The 20,515-nt window shown below is 39.1% G+C and overlaps 1 protein-coding gene across 1 annotated transcript in view; it reads left to right on the top strand.

Moving 5' to 3' along the window:
- The window catches only part of kif4 (kinesin family member 4), a 151,113-nt gene that overhangs the window by 98,631 nt on the left and 31,967 nt on the right, over positions 1–20,515 (top strand). Inside the window, exons 15-22 of the mRNA XM_077197295.1 lie at positions 3,479–3,664; positions 3,745–3,848; positions 3,959–4,103; positions 5,711–5,821; positions 5,969–6,052; positions 6,759–6,872; positions 14,911–15,066; positions 16,997–17,094. Of these exons, the coding sequence (XP_077053410.1) occupies positions 3,479–3,664; positions 3,745–3,848; positions 3,959–4,103; positions 5,711–5,821; positions 5,969–6,052; positions 6,759–6,872; positions 14,911–15,066; positions 16,997–17,094 (998 nt within the window). The remainder of the gene's footprint in view (positions 1–3,478; positions 3,665–3,744; positions 3,849–3,958; positions 4,104–5,710; positions 5,822–5,968; positions 6,053–6,758; positions 6,873–14,910; positions 15,067–16,996; positions 17,095–20,515) is intronic.

Here is a 20,515-nt window from a genome sequence, read left to right as displayed (position 1 = left end):
AATGAAAGTTTCGTGTGTGTGCGTGTGTGTGTGTGTGTGTGTGTGTGTGTGTGTGTGGAGGTGTTGGAAGGTGCTCTGGTCTCCATTCTGCTGGAAAGGGGGAAGGCTTGGTTTTAACTCAGTTCGCTATGTAAGTGTCAATGAACGCCATTAGGGACAGACTCTGTGGTGCCCGGCCTGAGTTATGGACCAGAGTCAAAGAGGTTGGAAGCATTCTTACATGTATAAGTGAATGATTCGTCCTGACCTAGTCCAGATACCCTACATAATTATCTGACCGTTATCAGTTTGTAGGAGTAAATGAAGAGATGTCTGATCGATCACAAGTTCAGAATGGAGTACCACAAGGCTCAGTTTTAGGGCCGTTGCTGTTCACTCTTTACATGCTACCCTTAGGAGATATCATTAGGAAGAATGGCATTAGTTTTCACTGTTATGCTGATGATACTCAGCTCTATATTTCTTAACACCCTTACCAATTCACAAAATGAACGTAATGCATAGCAGATATAAAAAAAACTGGCTGACTAGCAATTTCCTACTATTTAATTCTGAAAAAAGATTCTAATTATTGGGCAAATTTCCTCACGTAATAACCTAGAATACCGTCTAACACTTGATGGCTGCTTTGTCAAGTCTTTGCCGTCAGTAAGGAACCTGGGTGTGCTCTTTGAGAACCAATCTTTCATTTGAAAGTCATGTGTCTAGTATCTGTAAAATCACATTTTACTTCATCTTAAAAATGTATCTAAATTACGTCATATGCTCTCAATTAAAAATGCCGAACAATTAGTTCATCCGTTCATGACATCAAGAATAGAATCATTTCATGTAACGCTTTTAACAATATGGACCATTTCAAAGCAGTTTTACAGTGATAATAGGAAATTAAAGTAACAGAGATTGTTTTGGCTTTACAGCAGCTCTAGAATAAAGTTATTATCCAGCTAAAGTTAGTTTTGATTGATTCACTTCAGTCGCAACGATCAGTAGTTATTAACTTAGGGGGCGCTAACACGACACCATTCTAATAGAAAACCCTTAATGCGATCCGGCCGCTCATTTGCATAAAACGGTGCCTGGTGGCTCTGAGAATTTTTTTATAGCTTCCGCATTGCCACGTGAATCGGAATTATCCCGACAATGTTTTATCTGTACAGAGGTAAAGGGAAGGAGGCCTTCACTAGGGAGAGACTAGTTGACACTTCAGGACTGCGTTGTCGTTGTGTTCAGGCGCAGGTCCTTCATCAGATCCGGATACGGCCTGGATTCGGCGGACTGTGGTAAACCTTGGGATAAACAGAGACTAATAATAGCGTAGACGCCATCCTTATGATGTACAAAGTACATCAGGATTTATGGGAAGTGTACCTGGTTTCGGCTGATCAAAACTATGCTGCCTAACATTGATGTACTGATTAATCCTGATGTACTTGGTACATCATAAGAAGGATGGCGTGTACGCTAATATTAGTCTCTGTTTATCCCGAGGTTTACCGCAGACCGCCGTATCCAGATCTGACAAGGGACCAGCGCCTGGACGCGACGGCAACGCAGTCCTGAAGTATCAACTAGTCTCTCCCCCGTGAAGGCCTCCTTCCCTTTTCCTCTGTACAGATAAAACGTTGTCGGGATTATTCCGGTTTGTGTGGCTACGCAGACGTGACAAATTCTGTATTATAAATTTTTTATTTTTACAGACAAGTATTTTGTTGAGGGTTGATTTGTGAAGGACTACACGCCTGCGCACATGTATATTAAAACGCGCATACTAGGGATGCTCCGATTGATCGGACGCCGATCATGATCGGCCGATATTGGCTAAAAATAGATTGAGCGGCGAACTCCCAAAAGCGCCGATCAAAAAAGCCGACCACGTGACGTAAATCACTCGCGTGACTTTTTCCCACCTGCATGCGTGGCGCACGGGCACACAACAGCAGAGTGGAGCTTGGCAGTGGCAACATGAGTTCTCCTTCACCGGAACGAATAGGTAGTCTCCCAATGGATTGAAGCGCGCGTATCTGCGCCACTGATCGCTGCGGCAACGAGCACTTTGATCACTTTATATAAAAAAAAACATTTCAGCGCTAGATCGCCTCTTATTTAACAAATGAACAAAATGAATGCTCTGAGTTAACTGGAGATGTTTTTATTTATTTGTATTGGTACGCGAGATGTTTCAAAAGTGGTGGTGGTATTTATTTATTTTTTGATCTGACGTAGTTGGTTCCTCAACTATTCAGATTATTTTATTTAATGCCTTGTCAGCATTCAAAGCTATTTTCTTGGCAAAACTTCAATTATAAAAATACAAATATCATATAAATACAATAAAACAAAACAAGTAATTGTGTACAATATATATTTTTAAATGAACATGATAAAAAATCCAAAACCTTTTCAGGCACAATCTCATTAAATATGTCCTTTAATGAAGTAACTTCATAAAAGAGCATTCTGCTCAACTACATCAGACGTTCATAATAATAACAGAAAAAAAACTTGCCCTAGTTTTGTCCTTTTATCAGTAGCCAGTTTTGGTATAACAAGTTGTACATTTTGTTGCCAATTAGTAAATTTAGTGGGTGTATTAAGAGGCTACAATTTCCAAATATGCCTAAGTGTAACTTGATCCCCTCCCATTAGGCTGATCTGATGTGTGTTGGTCTGCCTGACCCCTCTTTGTTTGGAATAATTTAATGTTACTGTGCCTTATTTGGGAAAGCTGGCCTACAGTAGCCTTAAAACATCTCATTTTCTAAATACAATTAAATAAACACATTTCTACAAATGGTGCAAACTCTGCTAGATTATAGATAAAAGATTCCCATTCCCCTGCCGTTCTGTGTTCGGCAGTGATCGGCAATCGGCAGATCATGATTTTGGTGATCGGTGATCGGCCCCAAAAATGCTGATCGGAGCATCTCTAGCGCATGCCTATCGACTGAACACGTGATGCCGCATGTGCCCGCCGTCTGCGTTTTAGCAGGTTTGAGGTTTGCGCAGAGATAACGGATAATCGTTTGCACCTTCAAACCTATTTTAGGGAGTGCGTTCTTGAGACACCAAGCACTGTTTTTTTGCGGAGCGTGTTAAAGGTTTTTCTGTTAGAATGGTGTCGTGTTAGGGGCCCCTCAATTAATAACTAATGATCTTCACAACCGAAGTGAATCAATCAAAACTAACTTTAGCTGGACAATAATTTATATTTTAATTTATAATAATTTATACGGTAATTTATATTATCACTGTAAAGCTGCTTTGAAACAATCCATACTGTTAAAAGCGCTTTATAAATGGTGACTTGACTATAGGATTGTCTAGCAATATATCGATTATCGCAGAATTGCTGTATTGTGATATTATCGTTATCGTGAGGAACCCGGTGATTCCCACCCCTAATGTAGTCAGGACATTTTTGAATTTAAATCCTAATCAGTTTTTTTCTCTTCTTTTTGCTGAAATTGCAATTTAGGAAATTAGTGCTGATCCCCAAGCCAAAGGCTCTCCTGAAGCCTACACAGCCCAGCATGCACTGCGCCAGGCTCAGATGTCAAAAGAACTGATTGAGCTCAATAAAGTTTTGGCACTGAAAGAGGCTTTTGTCAAGAAGATGTGTCAGAATGATAGTCATTTGGAGCCCATGCAAACAGAATATCAGGTAAGCACGGAAACCAAATCATAAAAATGATATTGCTGAACACCATGAAAGTCATGTTACTGTTTGTTTTACCTCTCCAGGAGAATGTTCAAAGTCTGCAGGCTGCTGTGGGCTCACTGCAGAAAGAGAAGGAAGATCTCATCCATGCTCTGCAGTCAGCTAAGAAGGACACCAATCAGGCCAAGTAACTCAATATCTGCGCCAGTTTCTCTCAGACTTAAATTGCCAGGTCGAATGCTGCAACACAATGACACTTTGATAGTTTATTATGTTTCATGTCTTGTTTTACTCTAGATTGAGTGAACAACGCAGAAAGAGACTTCAGGAGCTGGAAGGACAAATCACAGAGTTAAAGAAGAAACTGCAAGATCAGTCCAAGCTGCTTAAGCTCAAAGAGTCATCTGTGCGCAATGTAACTAAACTCAACCAAGAGATTCAGGTTTGTGTTTACAATTCCTCTTGTGCTTAATTTGCTGATTTGGAATGGGACGTTCCTTACATCCAGGTTGTGGTGTAATCTGAAGAAAAAAAATCTCCACCTGTAGTGACATACTAACAGCCTGTGTGTACAGTGATGCAGACAGTGAAAGATTTTGCTTTGTTAGATTTTTTTTTATGAGTTGTTGCAACAATCAGTATCCTGTCAACCCTAAGACATCATTAAAAAGGGGACAAGACAAAAGACAAATGGTCACTATTTAAGGCATCGTACCTTCAAACTATAAACAATGGTTTCATTAAAATGACAGTTACATAAACTTTTCTTATTGCCACTGCTCGCATAAATGATGTTTAAGCTGGTTCCTTTCTTGACTCAGTCATAGCAGCAATAGGCTACGTTCACACTGTTGAGCCTTAGTGCTCAATTCCAATTTATTGCTCAATTCCAATTTATTGCTCAGATCTGATTTTTGGTTTTGGTATAGCTGCCCTTATTGTTTTAAATGTGGCCAATATGAGATTCCAGTGCAAACAGATCATGGTTTTGCATATCATGGACCAGCATACTCAAAAGAACGATAAAAAGACCTAGCACCTTGTTATATGGAAGTAACAAAGAGGAGATTAAAGGGACATTGTGTAGGAATTTCTCCCATCTAGCGGTGAAATAGTATTTTGCATTCAAACGAATTGTGCTCTCCAGCGCCTTGCTTTTTCAAATGCGTGTTGCATCTACGGTAGCTGTTATGTACCAAAAAGATATGACAGGATGTCTTATAATAGCACTTCGTCGAGTTTTCCTCACTGCTCTGCTCCTCCGTTTCTGCTGCTTTCAGTGACGTGACGCTGGCTCTGAACGAAAACGGTTTGTGGAAACGCGTTGGCCTAGTAATTTTTGACCCTCTCTGCCTCTCTGGAAGCCTCCGTGGACCTACCCGTCCCATGTATATAAAGATAATAAATTCTTCGTCTACAAGGATAAGTCAGATAATTGGCAGAGGTATTTGTACACCATTGAGGACATATTTATGAATAAAAATATTGATTTTAGATAATAAAATACCTAAAAAACTACACATTGTCCCTTTAAAGTAAGCGATTACATGTAATTTAAAGTGTGATCTGCCGCCAAAGTCAGTGAATTTATGCACAGACAACATAAACAAAGGCGAGGATACAAAAAAAGAGAGTAGAGTCTTTAAACCTTTATGATATGAGTCCTCATTTTTTGCCTGTATAAAGAGCTTTCACTGTAATAATTATAAGTTCTGACACATGACTACCTTTGGCAACTGTTTTGATAACGTTGGGTATGTAAAATCTTTTAAATGACTCCCATGAGCACAGAATTGTGACATAAAAGTCGCATGAATTTCGATATGACTGTTCAGACTGAGGTCGCATTGCAAAACATCTGACCTGTATCAGATTTAGTACCATTTATGGAAGTGGCAAAAGTAACGTGAGCCAAAAAAATTTGGATTGGGGCCACATTTACCTGCAGTCTGAACGTAGCGTTAGTCAATGAAAATGGGTTAAAATAAGGCTTGAAACTTTTTCTTTAAACAAATTATCAGTGGAAAAAGTGCTGGTTAATCTGTGCAGGCTATGAAGTCCCAGCGAGTGCAGCTCATGAGACAGATGAAGGAAGACTCTGAGAAATTTCGTTTGTGGAAACAGAAGAAAGATAAAGAAGTACTGCAGCTCAAAGAGAAAGTGAGTGTCAATCTTAAATTTTTACTCCAATCTTGTTTCATTTATAGGTGGTGTAATTTTACTGTTTTGGTGTGTCACATTCCAATTTTTCATATTTCTATATTAATATTTTTGTAGGAAATTAAATGTTTGTTGTACACATTTCAGGATCGTAAACGGCAATATGAGATGATAAAACTGGAGAGAGACTTCCAGAAACAGGCCAATATTCTTCGTCGCAAGACAGAGGAGGTGAGCTTATTCTCCAAAAGCTGTACAGCAATTCTGAACTAATTTGCACTTGCTGTTTTGTTGTTGTCTTAACCCATCTCCCTCCATAGATGATAGGACAGTGATCCACTATTGGGGTCTGCATGATATATCATTTTAATATCGATATCTCAATGTGCACATCCTTGAAAGTCACATCGCAGGATTTGCAAAGTCAATTATAGGGATCATAATCTGCGCATTCGTCTTAAAGTGACAGCAGCCTAATATACCCACAGTCTGTCACCAATGTTAATCAAGCAACAAAAAAGAAAATCACTTTTGTAGCTTTAACAGATCAATTGTATTAATTGGATTTAATTTATACAGTTAAGAGACAATGTAGTTATTTTACATTTGATTATTCAATTAAGCACTGCTTATTTAATTTGTATCTATGTTCTATTGTTGAAACCGAGTTGAATTGAAACCGATTGTTGTATTTATCTATGCTTGTAATTGTTTATTTTTATATGCAGATTCACTGTCCTACAAAATCACCGCAATCATCCTAGAATGGTTAATTTACAAATAGAGCTATTCAGATCATCTGGTGAAATTGTTTTCATATCGCAATAATTCACAGAAAAACAACATTTTGCAATGTCCTTTTTTTTCAATATCGTACAGCCCTATTCCCTATACAGTATGGTAAAAAAAAAAAAAAAAATGTAATGTTCATCCACAGGCTGCAGCTGCTAACAAGCGTCTGAAAGATGCACTTCAGAAGAGAAGTGAAGTTGCAGAGAAGCGTAAAGACGTACATTACCGTGGAACCGAGGGTGTCGCCAGCAGAGTCAAGGTACTTAGAAAAAACAGAGTTTGGTTTGGCGTCCAGCTTATTTGTCATGTATTTTTGGATCTGGTCTAATTGATTCAAGTACTGTGCGAAACTTTTTTAAATGGTCTACCAGCTTAGGATGTATGATGTATTGATGCCATATCGTTTATTGGTCGATATTACAGAATGATTTTTTTTTAAATGTACATTTTTTTTTAATGAACAACACTTACTAGGGATGCTCCGATCAGGATTTTTGCAGCCGTTATGACTTCCGAATTCTTGTCATCATGATTGGCCAATACTGATCCCGACCTCGGTCATTAACATTTTATATAAGTGATATGTTGATTGTCACTGTTAGCTTTTTTTTTTTTTTTTTTAGATGTTGCCTTGGTTCTATTATTTACAGTAATGTGACCAGGTGTAAACAGGCCCTATGAGTGAGTCATCATTAAACCGTTTATTCAATTAATACACTCAAAAACGCTGATTTATTCATGAATGAAACAAGGTGTTGAAATTAATTTAACTGAGCTCCATTTTAAAAGGCTCAATCGATGAGCAATTTAGTTGTCAATCTGGGTAATGCTGAAGCTGATGTTTCACATCATTCAGATCAACGGCATTGAACAGCACTGACGCCAGTCATGGGAAATCCCGCATTGAAAGGATACTACCACAAAGATATCTTCTGACAACTGATGGCAAACAGATTTTTTTCATGGATATGACTTCACTTGAAGGACAGACGCAGGTAATCACACGTTCAGTTTGCCTGTCGCTCTCTGCTCTGTGTGAATGTGTGGAGCAGCTGCGTAAGCCAAGCCAGGCAGCGAATCAGGTTCATTGTATTAAATCCTTCACGTGATATGTCTTTAGAACAAGACAGGTGACTGCGCCGCCAAAGTTTGATGCAATCACGTGTTTTAAGTCATCAAATTGGGATCGGTTCATGAGATCAGCCAAATTTAGTGAGTACCGATCGAGAATGTGATTATCAGCCATTACCGATCTGTGGCCGATTGAGCGGAGCATCCCTAATAGTAACACTGTTATCCTTAGCAAATCTCCAAATTAATATTTTACATACTGTACTAGTGTATGTTGTGATTTATTAATTGTAAAATTGAAAACATGACCTTGATTTGACCTTTGGCATTTTTAGTTAAGTGTTGTGAATTGTCATAAAAGTAAAAATTATATTGGTTTGCATCCAACCTTGCTCACCAAAAATATTTCTAGTAGACAGATTACCAGAGAAAAAAAAATCGTGCCACAAGCATGAGAAATAAATTGTAAACTTTAAAAAAAAAAAAGAGAGAGAGAAATTTGTTTATATGCCTCTGTGGGAATGAATTAGAGATGGAACGGTATGACAATTTCATATCACTATTATAGTTATAATTACATTAACACTATTGTTAAAATGTGCTGGAAATGTTTTAAAAAAATAACTCGTACATACTGAAATTTTTAATATATTGGTTGGGTTACTTATCTTCTAACATGTACGACATGTTCAAAAAGTTTTGACAAAAAAAACAACATTTTGAGAATACAGTCTTCTGTAGAATTTTCGTTTGTGCTTGTCGTTGTTTCACATTGCCGCGCAGGCATTCATAACGGTGCGCATCCACTGGCACAGAGCGTGCTTGTGTGTACACTTTACACACACTTTTCAGTAAAAGTGTGTGTGTAAAGAAATGTGTTCATAAAGTCTAACTTTACGCCTCAGACATGGATCTACACAAAATAGTAGCTTTTTTATTTTTATCTGGGCTTTCAACAAAAGGAAATTCTACCGGTGCCAATCTACCAACATGGCATTACCATTTGTTTTAAGACGTTACAAAATATACTGCGCCGGAATAGACTTTACAGGCACAAACGCTTTTCAGACAGGATGGAGATCCACCTTTATGAATGAGGCATTTATATAGCGCTTTCATATGTACTACTGTAGGCTTGCACCCAAAGCGCTTTATAATCATATCAGGGAATATGCGCAGTGCATCGATATTGACTAACAGCTATATACAGCGTGCTAACCTCAAAAATCCAGCTGTATTCTAACAATAACTTAGCTCTTATTAGCTAGGCTCCTTGCTTGCTGGCTAATAACTTTTTTTAAAGCTGGGTCTCCAACATTGACAGTGCTGTGTTGGTCAGATTTGTGCAGCGGTGTTCCATGCGGGAGAGAGAGAGAGAGACTGGTGAGAGAGGGACGAGCGAGAGGTAGTGCTGCGTGAATGCGCTACGGCGCTCCGCAATCAAATACGATTTTAAATAGGCTTAGTAAAAAAAACAAAAAAAACAATCGAGAATCAATGTGTGGTGGTCAGCGTTGATATTGTGACGGGCCGCCACAAATAAATGAACGTATGGGAAACCCTGATTATATTTTTGCGCAATTCCAATGTGTTCTACATAATTGATGCCGCGCCTACTGTCAGATCGTGCAGCAGGGTATTTTCCTTTAGGGGACACAAGGTGTCGCTAACATGATTGAAACCCTGTACTGCGCGATCTACGCTACCTGCGTTTTGTACATAGTGTAAACAAACAACAGAAGAAGAGCATTCTTGTGACCGTTAACTCTGTGACCAACCAAGAAGCTCCGTGTGGGACTCGTTTAAAAAAAATTAACAATATTTGGCATACCCTCACTCTACAACAACGATGCATAGCCACCTGAGATCAAAGCACCCGGCAGCAGCTTCATCATCCTCAGACAGCACCCAGCAGTCAATGGCTAGTTTCTTGGGTAGACGTAAGTTGTATGCTAGGTGCAGCGAGCAGATCACTATGCTAATTACTAAGATGATAGCTAAGGATATGCTTCCCATCAGCTTTGTTGAAGGAGAAGGTTTCCGGGAGCAAATGAAATTCATTTAGCCTGAATACACCATTCCAACAATACAAACAATCACCACCAGAGTAGAAAAAATGCATGGTGAAAGCGCAACTGATCTGCGTGACCGTTTACCGAGTGCACGTATATTGTTATTGACCACGGATTCGTGGACGGCACTGACAACTGAATCATGTTACAATCACTTGCCATTACATGCTTAACTGGGAGATGCAGAGTGCCGTTCTGCAAACCAAAGCCATGCCAGAGCGACACATGGCTGAAAATGGCATTTGTTCTTCCTAATGCCAGAGACCAGTGGGGGCTAACTGGAAAGGTCACAGCCTGCGTGCATGACAATGCCAAAATCATGGTTTTGGTTAATGCTAACTATGAACTTGAATGGGACTCGCAGCCCTGTTTCACACACACTTCAAATTGCAATAAACGATGGTTTCAAACTACCAAAAATATAAAATGCATAATTGCAGCTGCTAATCACCTAGTTTCCCATTTCCAGCACAGCACAGTTGCAACATGGGCACTAAAGCAAAAGCAACAACTCCAGAACTTACCTGAGCATAAGTTAGTGCAATCCTGTAAGACCAGGTGGAATTCAGTAAATGACGTTCGAGCGCTTATTGGAGCAGCGATGGGCCGGGTGTGCTGCCTTATCAGACAGGAGTGTAACGAAGCTATCAGATGCATGCACCCAAGAATTGACAGATGATAGTTGGATTGTAGTGAAGGAGGTCTTACCCGTGTTGCACTCGCTAAAATGTGCCACCCCTGCCTTGTGTGGGAAATATGACGTGTCCATCTCCATGGTGTACCCGGTGAGCGTAACTTTACTGTCCAAGCATCTCTAAGAAATCCCAGGGGAGAACGCCAAAGTCAGGGGATTCAAAAGCACAGTGTCTGTCTCACTGGAAAGGAGACTTGGGCCTGCAGAAGTCAGCAACGTGTGAAAGGTTGTATACATCGCATCATTCCTAGACCCAAGGCACAAGCACCTGAGATTTGCAACAGATGATGTTAGAGGCGCTGAGCAGGCCGAAGTCAGAGACGACCTGTCCAGCATTGATAACGCTAGAGACACGGAAGGCGCAGAGGAATCGGGAGAAAGGCCTACTGAACCACAGGCGGATAAAAATCCACAAAATGACGCCCTCTCTGCTGCAGCGATTGCGGTCTTGTTTGACGAGGATAACAGAGTAGACAGCAACAGCCACAACCAAACTCTTGCAATACTGCCAAGACATATGCCCACCAATAAACGCTGACCTCATGACATGGTGGAAGGCCAACGAGAAGAAATATCCCCGCCTTGCAAAGTTAGCAATCTCCTACTTGAGTGTGCCTTCGACTTCTGTGCCATCCGAGCGGGTGTTCTCCGCGGCTGGACTAATTGTTAATAAGTTGCGTTCGCGTCGTCTCCCAGAACATGACAAAAATGTGGCGTGCCTTATTTTGAACAAGAATGTGACGTATGCCTAAGCGTTTGGCTATGAATAGTTACATTGATTTGTAACTTAAATTAACTACAATTTAATTTGTTTAAAGAGTAGGCTATTGCCGGTAACAAGGCAGATTCGCATAAAATCATTAACATGTATCCTACTGCATTTATTTTATTTTTTGATCTTTGCAGAAACGGACTGTCGTGCTTGTTTTTTTCTTTTTCTTCCAATTAGCCTACCATAGGCCTATGTTAAAAAAGAAAACGACAAGAACATGTTACTTGTTCAATAAATAAACAGTTTGTTTGATGACAAATCGCTAAAGATGAAATTGGCCTCCCTTTCGGTAATTGTGAGTGTGCGTTTTTTTGTTTGCTTTTTTTCCTCCGATTTTCGAATGATATTTGACTTTGCTCCTCGATTGTCGAAAGGCATTTTTAGCAGAAATTCACAACGTCCCACATAAAGTTTAAAGTTTAAAGACCAGGATATTGGTACCTACCCTTGCGGAGTCTGTGTGCTCATCTATAGGCAACGCCATGGTAATGCATGTTGGTAGATTAGCACCTGTAGATTTCCTTTTGTTGAAAGCCCAGATAAAAGTAAAAAGCTACTATTTTGTTTAGATCCATATCCGGATCCATATAACTTTTACGGAAGACTATTCTCTTAATTTTGACTTCTCAAAATGTTTCGACTTTAGTCTCGATGCTAGAATATTTTTTTTTTTTCCGTTGCAGTTCAGGGCTTCTGTATAAACCTCACGTTGCAGCCTTTAAATTATTTTTATGAAAAGTATTAGTCGAAATTATATATTACAGGTATTTTCTCTGATCCATTAACAATTCCTCATAGGCTATTTTATTATCTGAATTTTTGACTTGATCTTTAGAATGCACATTAGCTTATTTTCCATCTACGTGTTTCATCCCTAGAATGCATTTGCATCTGAGAGGAAATGTTATTGGGGCAGGGCGATATGGCCACAAAAATGAATGCAATATAAATTTTCATAATGTATCATAATGATCACAATAAATGTCAATTTAAAGGCAGAATTTTGCTCAAGTGAAAGTGGCAAACCCTAACAATGTGTTTTTAAAATATTGTTGGAACATGACAAACTTCACGGTTTTGAATTATTTACACTTTTCTAATCATTTTTCTTCATCAGTATCACACCGGTGTGATCAGTCTTGGCTGGTCCCTGGATCTTACAATCACACCGGTGTGATTAGAATGGTCGGTGCATCACTTGATCAACTGCTAAATTCAAACGTGCTTTCGCGCGTTGGCTGGCGCTGAGCCAGAGACGGACGCACTCAGTGCTGTCTAGGGCTGTAGTCAACCAAAGAAATCCTTAGTCGACCAAAGTCTTGTCCTGCGCAACATTAGTCGAATAAAAAAAAAAGACGCAATGTTTTGATTGAAATTTTTTTTAACAATTGTCATAGAGCATTTATAAAACAACAACGAAAAAACTTCAAAAATACATAAAACTATAATAATAAAACAATTCTTTGAAAATTCTTTTTTTTTTACTGCAAAAAGTGAGGAGCACTGTCCTAGGTCTATAGTAGGCCTAACAGTCACAATCGCGCACCTGACCACACCACACGCTACAAAAAAAATATAACTGCTATCTGCCACAATGAAAAATCCTAACAAAAGCACTCGTTTATACAGGCTGTATATTCTTCTTTACTTTCAAAGCTATGGCTTAACTTTTGTCCAGCCGATCTAGGAGTTTTAAAACAAACACACACAAAAAAAACCCCAAAGAGCCTAAAAAACAATCCTAATAATAATAGGCTGTATTGTAGGACTGCATATAGGTTTATTTTCGTTTTGTTACATTATTTAGGCTATTTTCAAATGGGTCGTGTACAAATAAAAACAAAAACATATCAAGAAAACACAATCTATTGAGTCAGCATGATAAAGCCGTTAAAGGGACTGCTCACGTCTTTTGCGCGCTCAAGTTCGATTTCAAATGTAGGCGCGCGGTGTGCGCGCTCATGATGGAAGCAACGCGGTCGCATTGCGACGCGCAGATTTTTTTCCAAGTGCGTCCACGCCGCATCGAGATAAAAACATATAGTGTATAAAAACATAAAAACCGAAAACAAGTAGCGTTCTAACTGAATGAATACAGCTAAACTACCTATATCCCTTACTGAGCACGAAGCAGCAGCGCAGCCAGCCACAGGTGCGAACCGAGTGTTCTAGGTGTGTGCGCTAAACTGTGGCGCTGTTACAAAATAGCCTAAATTAAAACATTTAAAGTTGGGGATAAACCATAGGCTAATTATATTTAGAATACAGTAATATATAACTGCTTATAAAGGAATAAATATCAAGGAGTAAATCATTGAACATTTCTTTCTATTGGTAAAAAAAAAAAAAAAATGCAACTGGTCGACCAATAAGAATGTCAGTCGACCAAGACGGCATCGACCGATTAGTCGACAAAACGACTAAAGTTGACAGCCCTAGTGCTGTCATATATCACAACTATTGAGTGTTTTCAACCACATAATGTTTATTTTAGGTTTCAGACATTTAAATACACAAGTACTACTAGCAAAACAATTTTGAGTTTGTAAAATACACAGTGATGTCTATGGAAGCGGCAATAATAATCATTTCCATTATAATAAGAAAACACGTTTTATTCATATCAGATACACATTGTGTAAGTAGCTTTACATTTTACCCTATTCTTCTCCCAGTTCACCGGCCACTTACTTGCATGTATTTTGTTAGAAGTTGAGGAATTGACGTGTTGTAAATCCAACAGATTTCCGATTCTCTGAACTGTGAAAAAAAACTAACATGGCGCCGCCCATCGCGCATACAGCTCAACTTACGCGATCGTTATAAAGGTGTTTAAACAACAAAACGCATCCACTTGCACATATTTGACACTCGGAATATCAGTGCTTCATGCTATAGCTAATACATTTGTGAATATTTTTAATAAAAAAGAAATTACATAACCAGATCATCATTCATTCAGCGCTGTGTTGTGGTTGCGCGGTGTCACATGACAAGCAATGACGCGTCAGCATGGAAACATTAAAGTGACAAGTTCTAAATAACGGTCGCCTTGAAAAACTCACGCTGGGGGGTCAGTTAGAATATTTTAAACTTACGTGTGAAAGGGTTAATAGATTTTCTTTTTCTCTTAGTTTATGCAAGTGCTAACGGTTGATTGTTTCAAGTCATGAAACCGGTTTGTGTTGCCTAACTTTGATTGCCCGTATCTAAATTAATAACATTACATGTTTTGTCTCTTTGAAATGCACATTTGACAGTAGCTTGAGTTGGGATACAGATGTAAATTTGTTAACAGTAACAACCTAATTTTTAATGTGGTAAAATTTAAACATTCTGACTGTTAAAATTAACCTTTGGTCTTCCATAGTAGCTTAAATTTAGATCATGAGAATTAGATATTAATATCTGACAGTTCTGCTGCAATATCATGGTGCAGTTAGTGTTATTATAGTAAATCCATGATAATTGATGGCGATATGAAGATTGAAAGCCTTCTGACTGTATCGATGCACAGTGTTTCTCCTGTTTGTCAGCACTTTCATCTGACTTTAAACTAGTTTAAATCACTGAGACATTTGTGTTCTTCACTGAATTCTTGTTTTATCAAGGAAAATTATATTGCGATAATTATCATTGTCATTCTGTCGCGCGGCCCTAGTTGTAATTGTAATTTTTCCTGGTTAAGAATTGGTTGCTGAACGAGGTAGAAGTGCTTGTGAGCACAGAGGAGGCCCGCCGGCATCTACAGGACCTACTGGAGGACAGGAAAATGCTGGCAGAGGAGATCGCTCAGCTTCGCCAGCAGATGGAGGCAGGAGAGAGACCTGTAGCCAAAGTCCGGGTGAGATTTGAACACACCATACTCAGTATGGAATACTAACATACTGCTTACTACATTTGTGTCAGGGCTTTGTAACAGTGCTTGCAAGACAGACCCATAAAACAAAACCCATAAGACTTTTTTTCATCTTCGGAACTAAAATGATGTACTGTATCATTTATGGGTCGTATGAGTGGTTTAATCCAAGTCTTCTGAAAAGACTATGCTGTATGATAAACCACATTAATTCTACACATATACACACATGCTACACATTCGAGAAGGTATGGTAATATGCACATTATTTAACAGTTAAGCACTGAGCTTGAGTTTAGATGCAGATGTCAACTTATCATTAATAACAGTAACATACCACCTTTCTGTGAAAATAAGTGTAACAGTAAAGTGTTAGTAATACAGTAGATCCATGGTTTATTGTGGTTGTTTGCAGATCGAAAAGCTTCGTAACTGGATTGTTCATGGCATTGTTTTTTTTTTCAGCTGGAAAAAACTATTTTAAACAACTGAGAACCGCTTCTCACTGGATCTCCAATACCTCTTTTCCACCAAAAAAGAACTGGTTCGGAACTGGTGCTGGTTCAAAGTTGGTTCGGAGTTGGTTCAACTTGCGAGCCTTTTCAGAACCTGTTTGTTTTTCCACTGACTAGAGCGCCCAGCGAACGGCATCGTTACGTCACTCTGTACGTCGCCATACATCTTAGCTAGAAACACTTGCAAACCTACAACATTACTTTGGGATTATCTCTAACTCGTGAACCAAACAGGCTTTAAAAACAATTGAAATATGTACGTTTTTTAACCTTTTCTTTTGATATGTAATCTTTTCTGATTAGTTATGTACCCCTGTCTTGTGTCTTTTTTTTCTCTTTCTGTTCATTTGTTCTATATTGTGACTTTTTCTTCTTTGCTTATATAATGTTTTCAATAAAAATAAACTAGAAACGCTTGCGCCAACTTCAAGCATAACAATTACAATGGTGGACTACATCGTGTTTCTGCAAATGTTTCTCCTGGCTTTGCGATCCTATATTATGGTCAGAAAAGATGTTTAGAACACATCTAAACCCGCCCCCAGGCCCTGACGTAAGCATGACGTGATAAAAGAACGGTTCTAGCCCAGCAAAAAGTTTTCCTGGCCGAGAACCGGTTCTTTGGCTGTCGAAACACAAATAACTGGTTCGCGCACAGGCACCGGCTCCAAACCGGCTCTCAAAATGCTTTGGTGGAAAAGGTGTAAAAGTGCTGTTTATGGTGTTGCATGATCATGAATGGTCTGCAAGTAAACACCTTCTCTGAGCCTACACTGCTGTCTATTGGACCGAATTCATAAATGGTCCTCACGTTGCGGTTCAAATGAGTAGTCCCGTTTTGTCCCACTTCTAGAGCTTTTGACTTTTGATGTTTCTCATATGCATCAGACATGGGATTGGTCGCACTACCAAGTTTACCCAAATGATAAGCAGTGCAACCTCTAACAAAATCCTGTCGCACTGCCAAGAAAAAAGGTAGCAAAATGCAATAATTTAAAGACAAAGAGCCCTGCTTGATTTGTATGTCGTACTTATACAATGTTTTTATTTATTTATTGATGTTTAAAAGTGTTTATTACTTGCTTAGGCTTTCAGTAGATCTATAAAAATTATGAGAGAACATTAAAATGATTAACATGTTTTATGGTTTTGCAATGACATAGATGGATAGATAGATGAATCTTAAAGAGATAGTTCTCCCAAAAGAGTAAGAATGTTAAATTTCATTTATCATCTATATATAAATCGATCTATCATTTTATGGAAAACTATCTCTTTAAGATCTATCCATCTCTCTCGATCTCTCTCTATGTTATCTATACGCCTCAATCATTTGTTAGTGGCAGTTTGATGCATTTAAATGTTTTATTATTTTTTTTTTTTTCATTATTCTTTCTCAGCGTCGTACACTGACCATTTCTGAGTTGGAAGGCCAATGTGATCTGGAAGCCTCCATCAGCAAGCAAGTGGAGAGTCTGGAGACTGAGATGGGGCTCAGGTCAGACATACTAAAACTGAACAACAGTGAATGTTAAATCACGCTAGGTTTGGACTGTATCTGCTTGGAATGATGACAGTGAATGCAAATAAGTTTTGATTCATTTCTGTTCAATAACTGTGTGAAGTTGTTCAATTATAAAATTAGTTCAATTCAGCTATTAAAAATGCAGCTCTTCAGAAAGCAATGATGTCATCATTCAGTTCTAATCCAATAGTGTCAGTGCAGTCAAATCAATATTTCTGAATATTAAGTGTACCTAACTCAGCAAGTCAAAGCGATTTAGTGGAAAGGAATCCAAACTCCACCTGGTGACAAAAGGAGAAAAAAACTAGCTCACTCGAGGGGTCAGTTCTCCTCCAACCAAATGAAAGAACATGCTTTATAATTCCAGGTTGCATCAGAACTCAGATTGTGAATTGATATCATTCAGAATATTTCATCTAGCTCCTGTCAGGGTGGAGCTATACAAATCATTTTACAGATTTTAAAATGTATTCAGTGTTTAATAGGGAGCCAATGTAGTATTGATACATTTGACTATGGTGGCTGGTGTCTCATTTTCATGTACCGTAAAATAAAATCTCTGAATAGAATACCAGGTAATTTTAGGTTTCAATTTTTTTTTCCTTTAAAGTTTCCATTTGTTACATGAATTTTGTTGGTTTCAATATTTTAAAAGTAAAAAAAGATCTGATATGAGTTTACATTTCAAGAATGTTTTTTTGTTGTTGCTTTTTGTTTCGAACCGAATCTTTTCCATATTGAGGGCATAAAAGGTCAAAAACCCTTTGGCGGTAAGAAGGGGGAGCTGTTGCCTTCCAATTCATAAGTTGCCTAGCCAGTAGAGTTGCAAAGGCTACACTGTCAGCCTCCAATGTGTTTAAATCAACAGATTCTAGCAAGATACCCAACAATACTGTTAAGGGGTTGGGGTCTATTGGTAAAGAAAAAAAAAAGCAGCCAAAGACTCCCCTAAAAAAACAGACAGTTTCGGACAAGACCAAAAAGAATGCGATAACGTGGCTGGTTCAGCTGTGCAGCGAAGGCAGGTTGGGTCGAGATCAGAGAATATTTTGTTTAATTTAGTTCTAGACCAATGGAGTCTGTGCACTACCTTGAATTGAACAAGGGTGTGCCTAGCATTTATAGATGCGTTTTCGAGCGAGAATAATATATATATATATATATATATATATATATATATATATATATATATATATATATATATATATATACATATACACACTCACCTAAAGGATTATTAGGAACACCATACTAATACTGTGTTTGACCCCCTTTCGCCTTCAGAACTGCCTTAATTCTACATGGCATTGATTCAACAAGGTGCTGAAAGCATTCTTTAGAAATGTTGGCCCATATTGATAGGATAGCATCTTGCAGTAGATGGAGATTTGTGGGATGCACATCCAGGGCACGAAGCTCCCGTTCCACCACATCCAAAAGATGCTCAATTGGGTTGAGATCTGGTGACTGTGGGGGCCATTTTAGTACAGTGAACTCATTGTCATGTTCAAGAAACCAATTTGAAATGATTCGAGCTTTATGACATGGTGCATTATCCTGCTGGAAGTAGCCATCAGAGGATGGGTACATGGTGGCCATAAAGGGATGGACATGGTCAGAAACAATGCTCAGGTAGGCCGTGGCATTTAAACGATGCCCAATTGGCACTAAGGGGCCTAAAGTGTGCCAAGAAAACATCCCCCACACCATTACACCACCACCACCACCAGCCTGCACAGTGGTAACAAGGCATGATGGATCCATGTTCTCATTCTGTTTACGCCAAATTCTGACTCTACCATCTGAATGTCTCAACAGAAATCGAGACTCATCAGACCAGGCAACATTTTTCCAGTCTTCAACTATCCAATTTTGGTGAGCTTTTGCAAATTGTAGCCTTTTTCCTATTTGTAGTGGAGATGAGTGGTACCCGGTGGGGTCTTCTGCTGTTGTAGCCCATCCGCCTCAAGGTTGTGCGTGTTGTGGCTTCACAATTGCTTTGCTGCATTCCTCGGTAGTAACGATTTGTTATTTCAGTCAAAGTTGCTCTTCTATCAGCTTGAATCAGTTGGCCCATTCTCCTCTGACCTCTAGCATCAACAGGACTGCTGCATACTGGATGTTTTTTTCTTTTCACACCGTTCTTTGTAAACCCTGGAAATGGTTGTGCGTGAAAATCCCAGTAACTGAGCAGATTGTGAAATACTCAGACCGGCTTGTCTGGCACCAACAACCATGCCACGCTCAAACTTGCTTAAATCACCTTTCTTTCCCATTCTGACATTCAGTTTGGAGTTCAGGAGATTGTCTTGACCAGGACCACACCCCTAAATGCATTGAAGCAACTGCCATGTGATTGGTTGATTAGATAGTTGCATTGAGAAATTGAACAGGTGTTCCTAATAATCCTTTAGGTGAGTGTATATTTTTTTAATAAGTTGTGTAAAAGATGCAAAATTTTTATTCATGTATAGTTGACCAACTGTAGCTAGGCCATGTTCCCTCCAAATGTTAAAAGCCCCATCCATCAAAGTGGGTGGGAACTAGATATTGCAACAAACAGGCGCAAGGTACAAGGGTCTTTCAGGTCTAAAGTTAAACGTAATTGAGACCAAATCCTTAATGAATGTTTAATTTTTTTTTTTTTTTTTTACTTCGTATTCTTAAAGGGAACTGGTACAAATAGTAAGGATAATAAATTTGCCGGAGTACAAGAGGCAGCTTCCCATAGTACCCACTGAGACTTCTTCAATTGCAAATCCTGCTGTACCCAATATAACACCTAATGTTTGCTGCCCAATAATAGGTTTGAAAATTTGGCCAGGCCATCCAAACACCTTGGTTTCATAAGATGACTTTGAATCATTTGTTTTGACTTATTCCATATGAACGAAGAATTATTCCGCTGCAAAACTGTAATTTCCATTACACGAGAGTAGATGTTAAAACTTCATGCTGATTTGTACTCTGCTTTCGCCAAGATAATCACCAACTAAGACGTAGCTTTACAGTAACCTATGCTTCTCCATCCATTTACGCTTATTTCCATCTAGTGACGTGAATCTTCTGTCTGGTGTTAATACAGTGTATTGAGCGTCAGCACACACAACGGCTGCAACCACAGTGCGGTCCCCCATAACAACCCTCTGGATTGAGCGGAGTAGGGAACATCTCTAGGGTCTTCAAGTGGGCACCTTCCGTCCTCAGTGTTTCGTCGACTAGCCCACGACACCTCAAGAGGGCTCGACAGTGACTCTGGCGTCCCAGAGTCACCCCCCTCCGTCCCCCACTCAACTCAGCCCAGCTTACTGACCTCTACTTCCCTCTTGCTGCTGAGACCTAACCACAATCTCACAATCTCTCCGCAACCCAACCATACGCGCCAACCCGTTTG

This window comes from Siphateles boraxobius, unplaced genomic scaffold (assembly GCF_051911475.1).
Source record: "Siphateles boraxobius isolate OS27281-9 unplaced genomic scaffold, OSU_SipBor_1 11, whole genome shotgun sequence".
NCBI classification, from domain to species: domain Eukaryota; kingdom Metazoa; phylum Chordata; class Actinopteri; order Cypriniformes; family Leuciscidae; genus Siphateles; species Siphateles boraxobius.
This window is presented reverse-complemented; position numbering and strand designations above follow the sequence as displayed.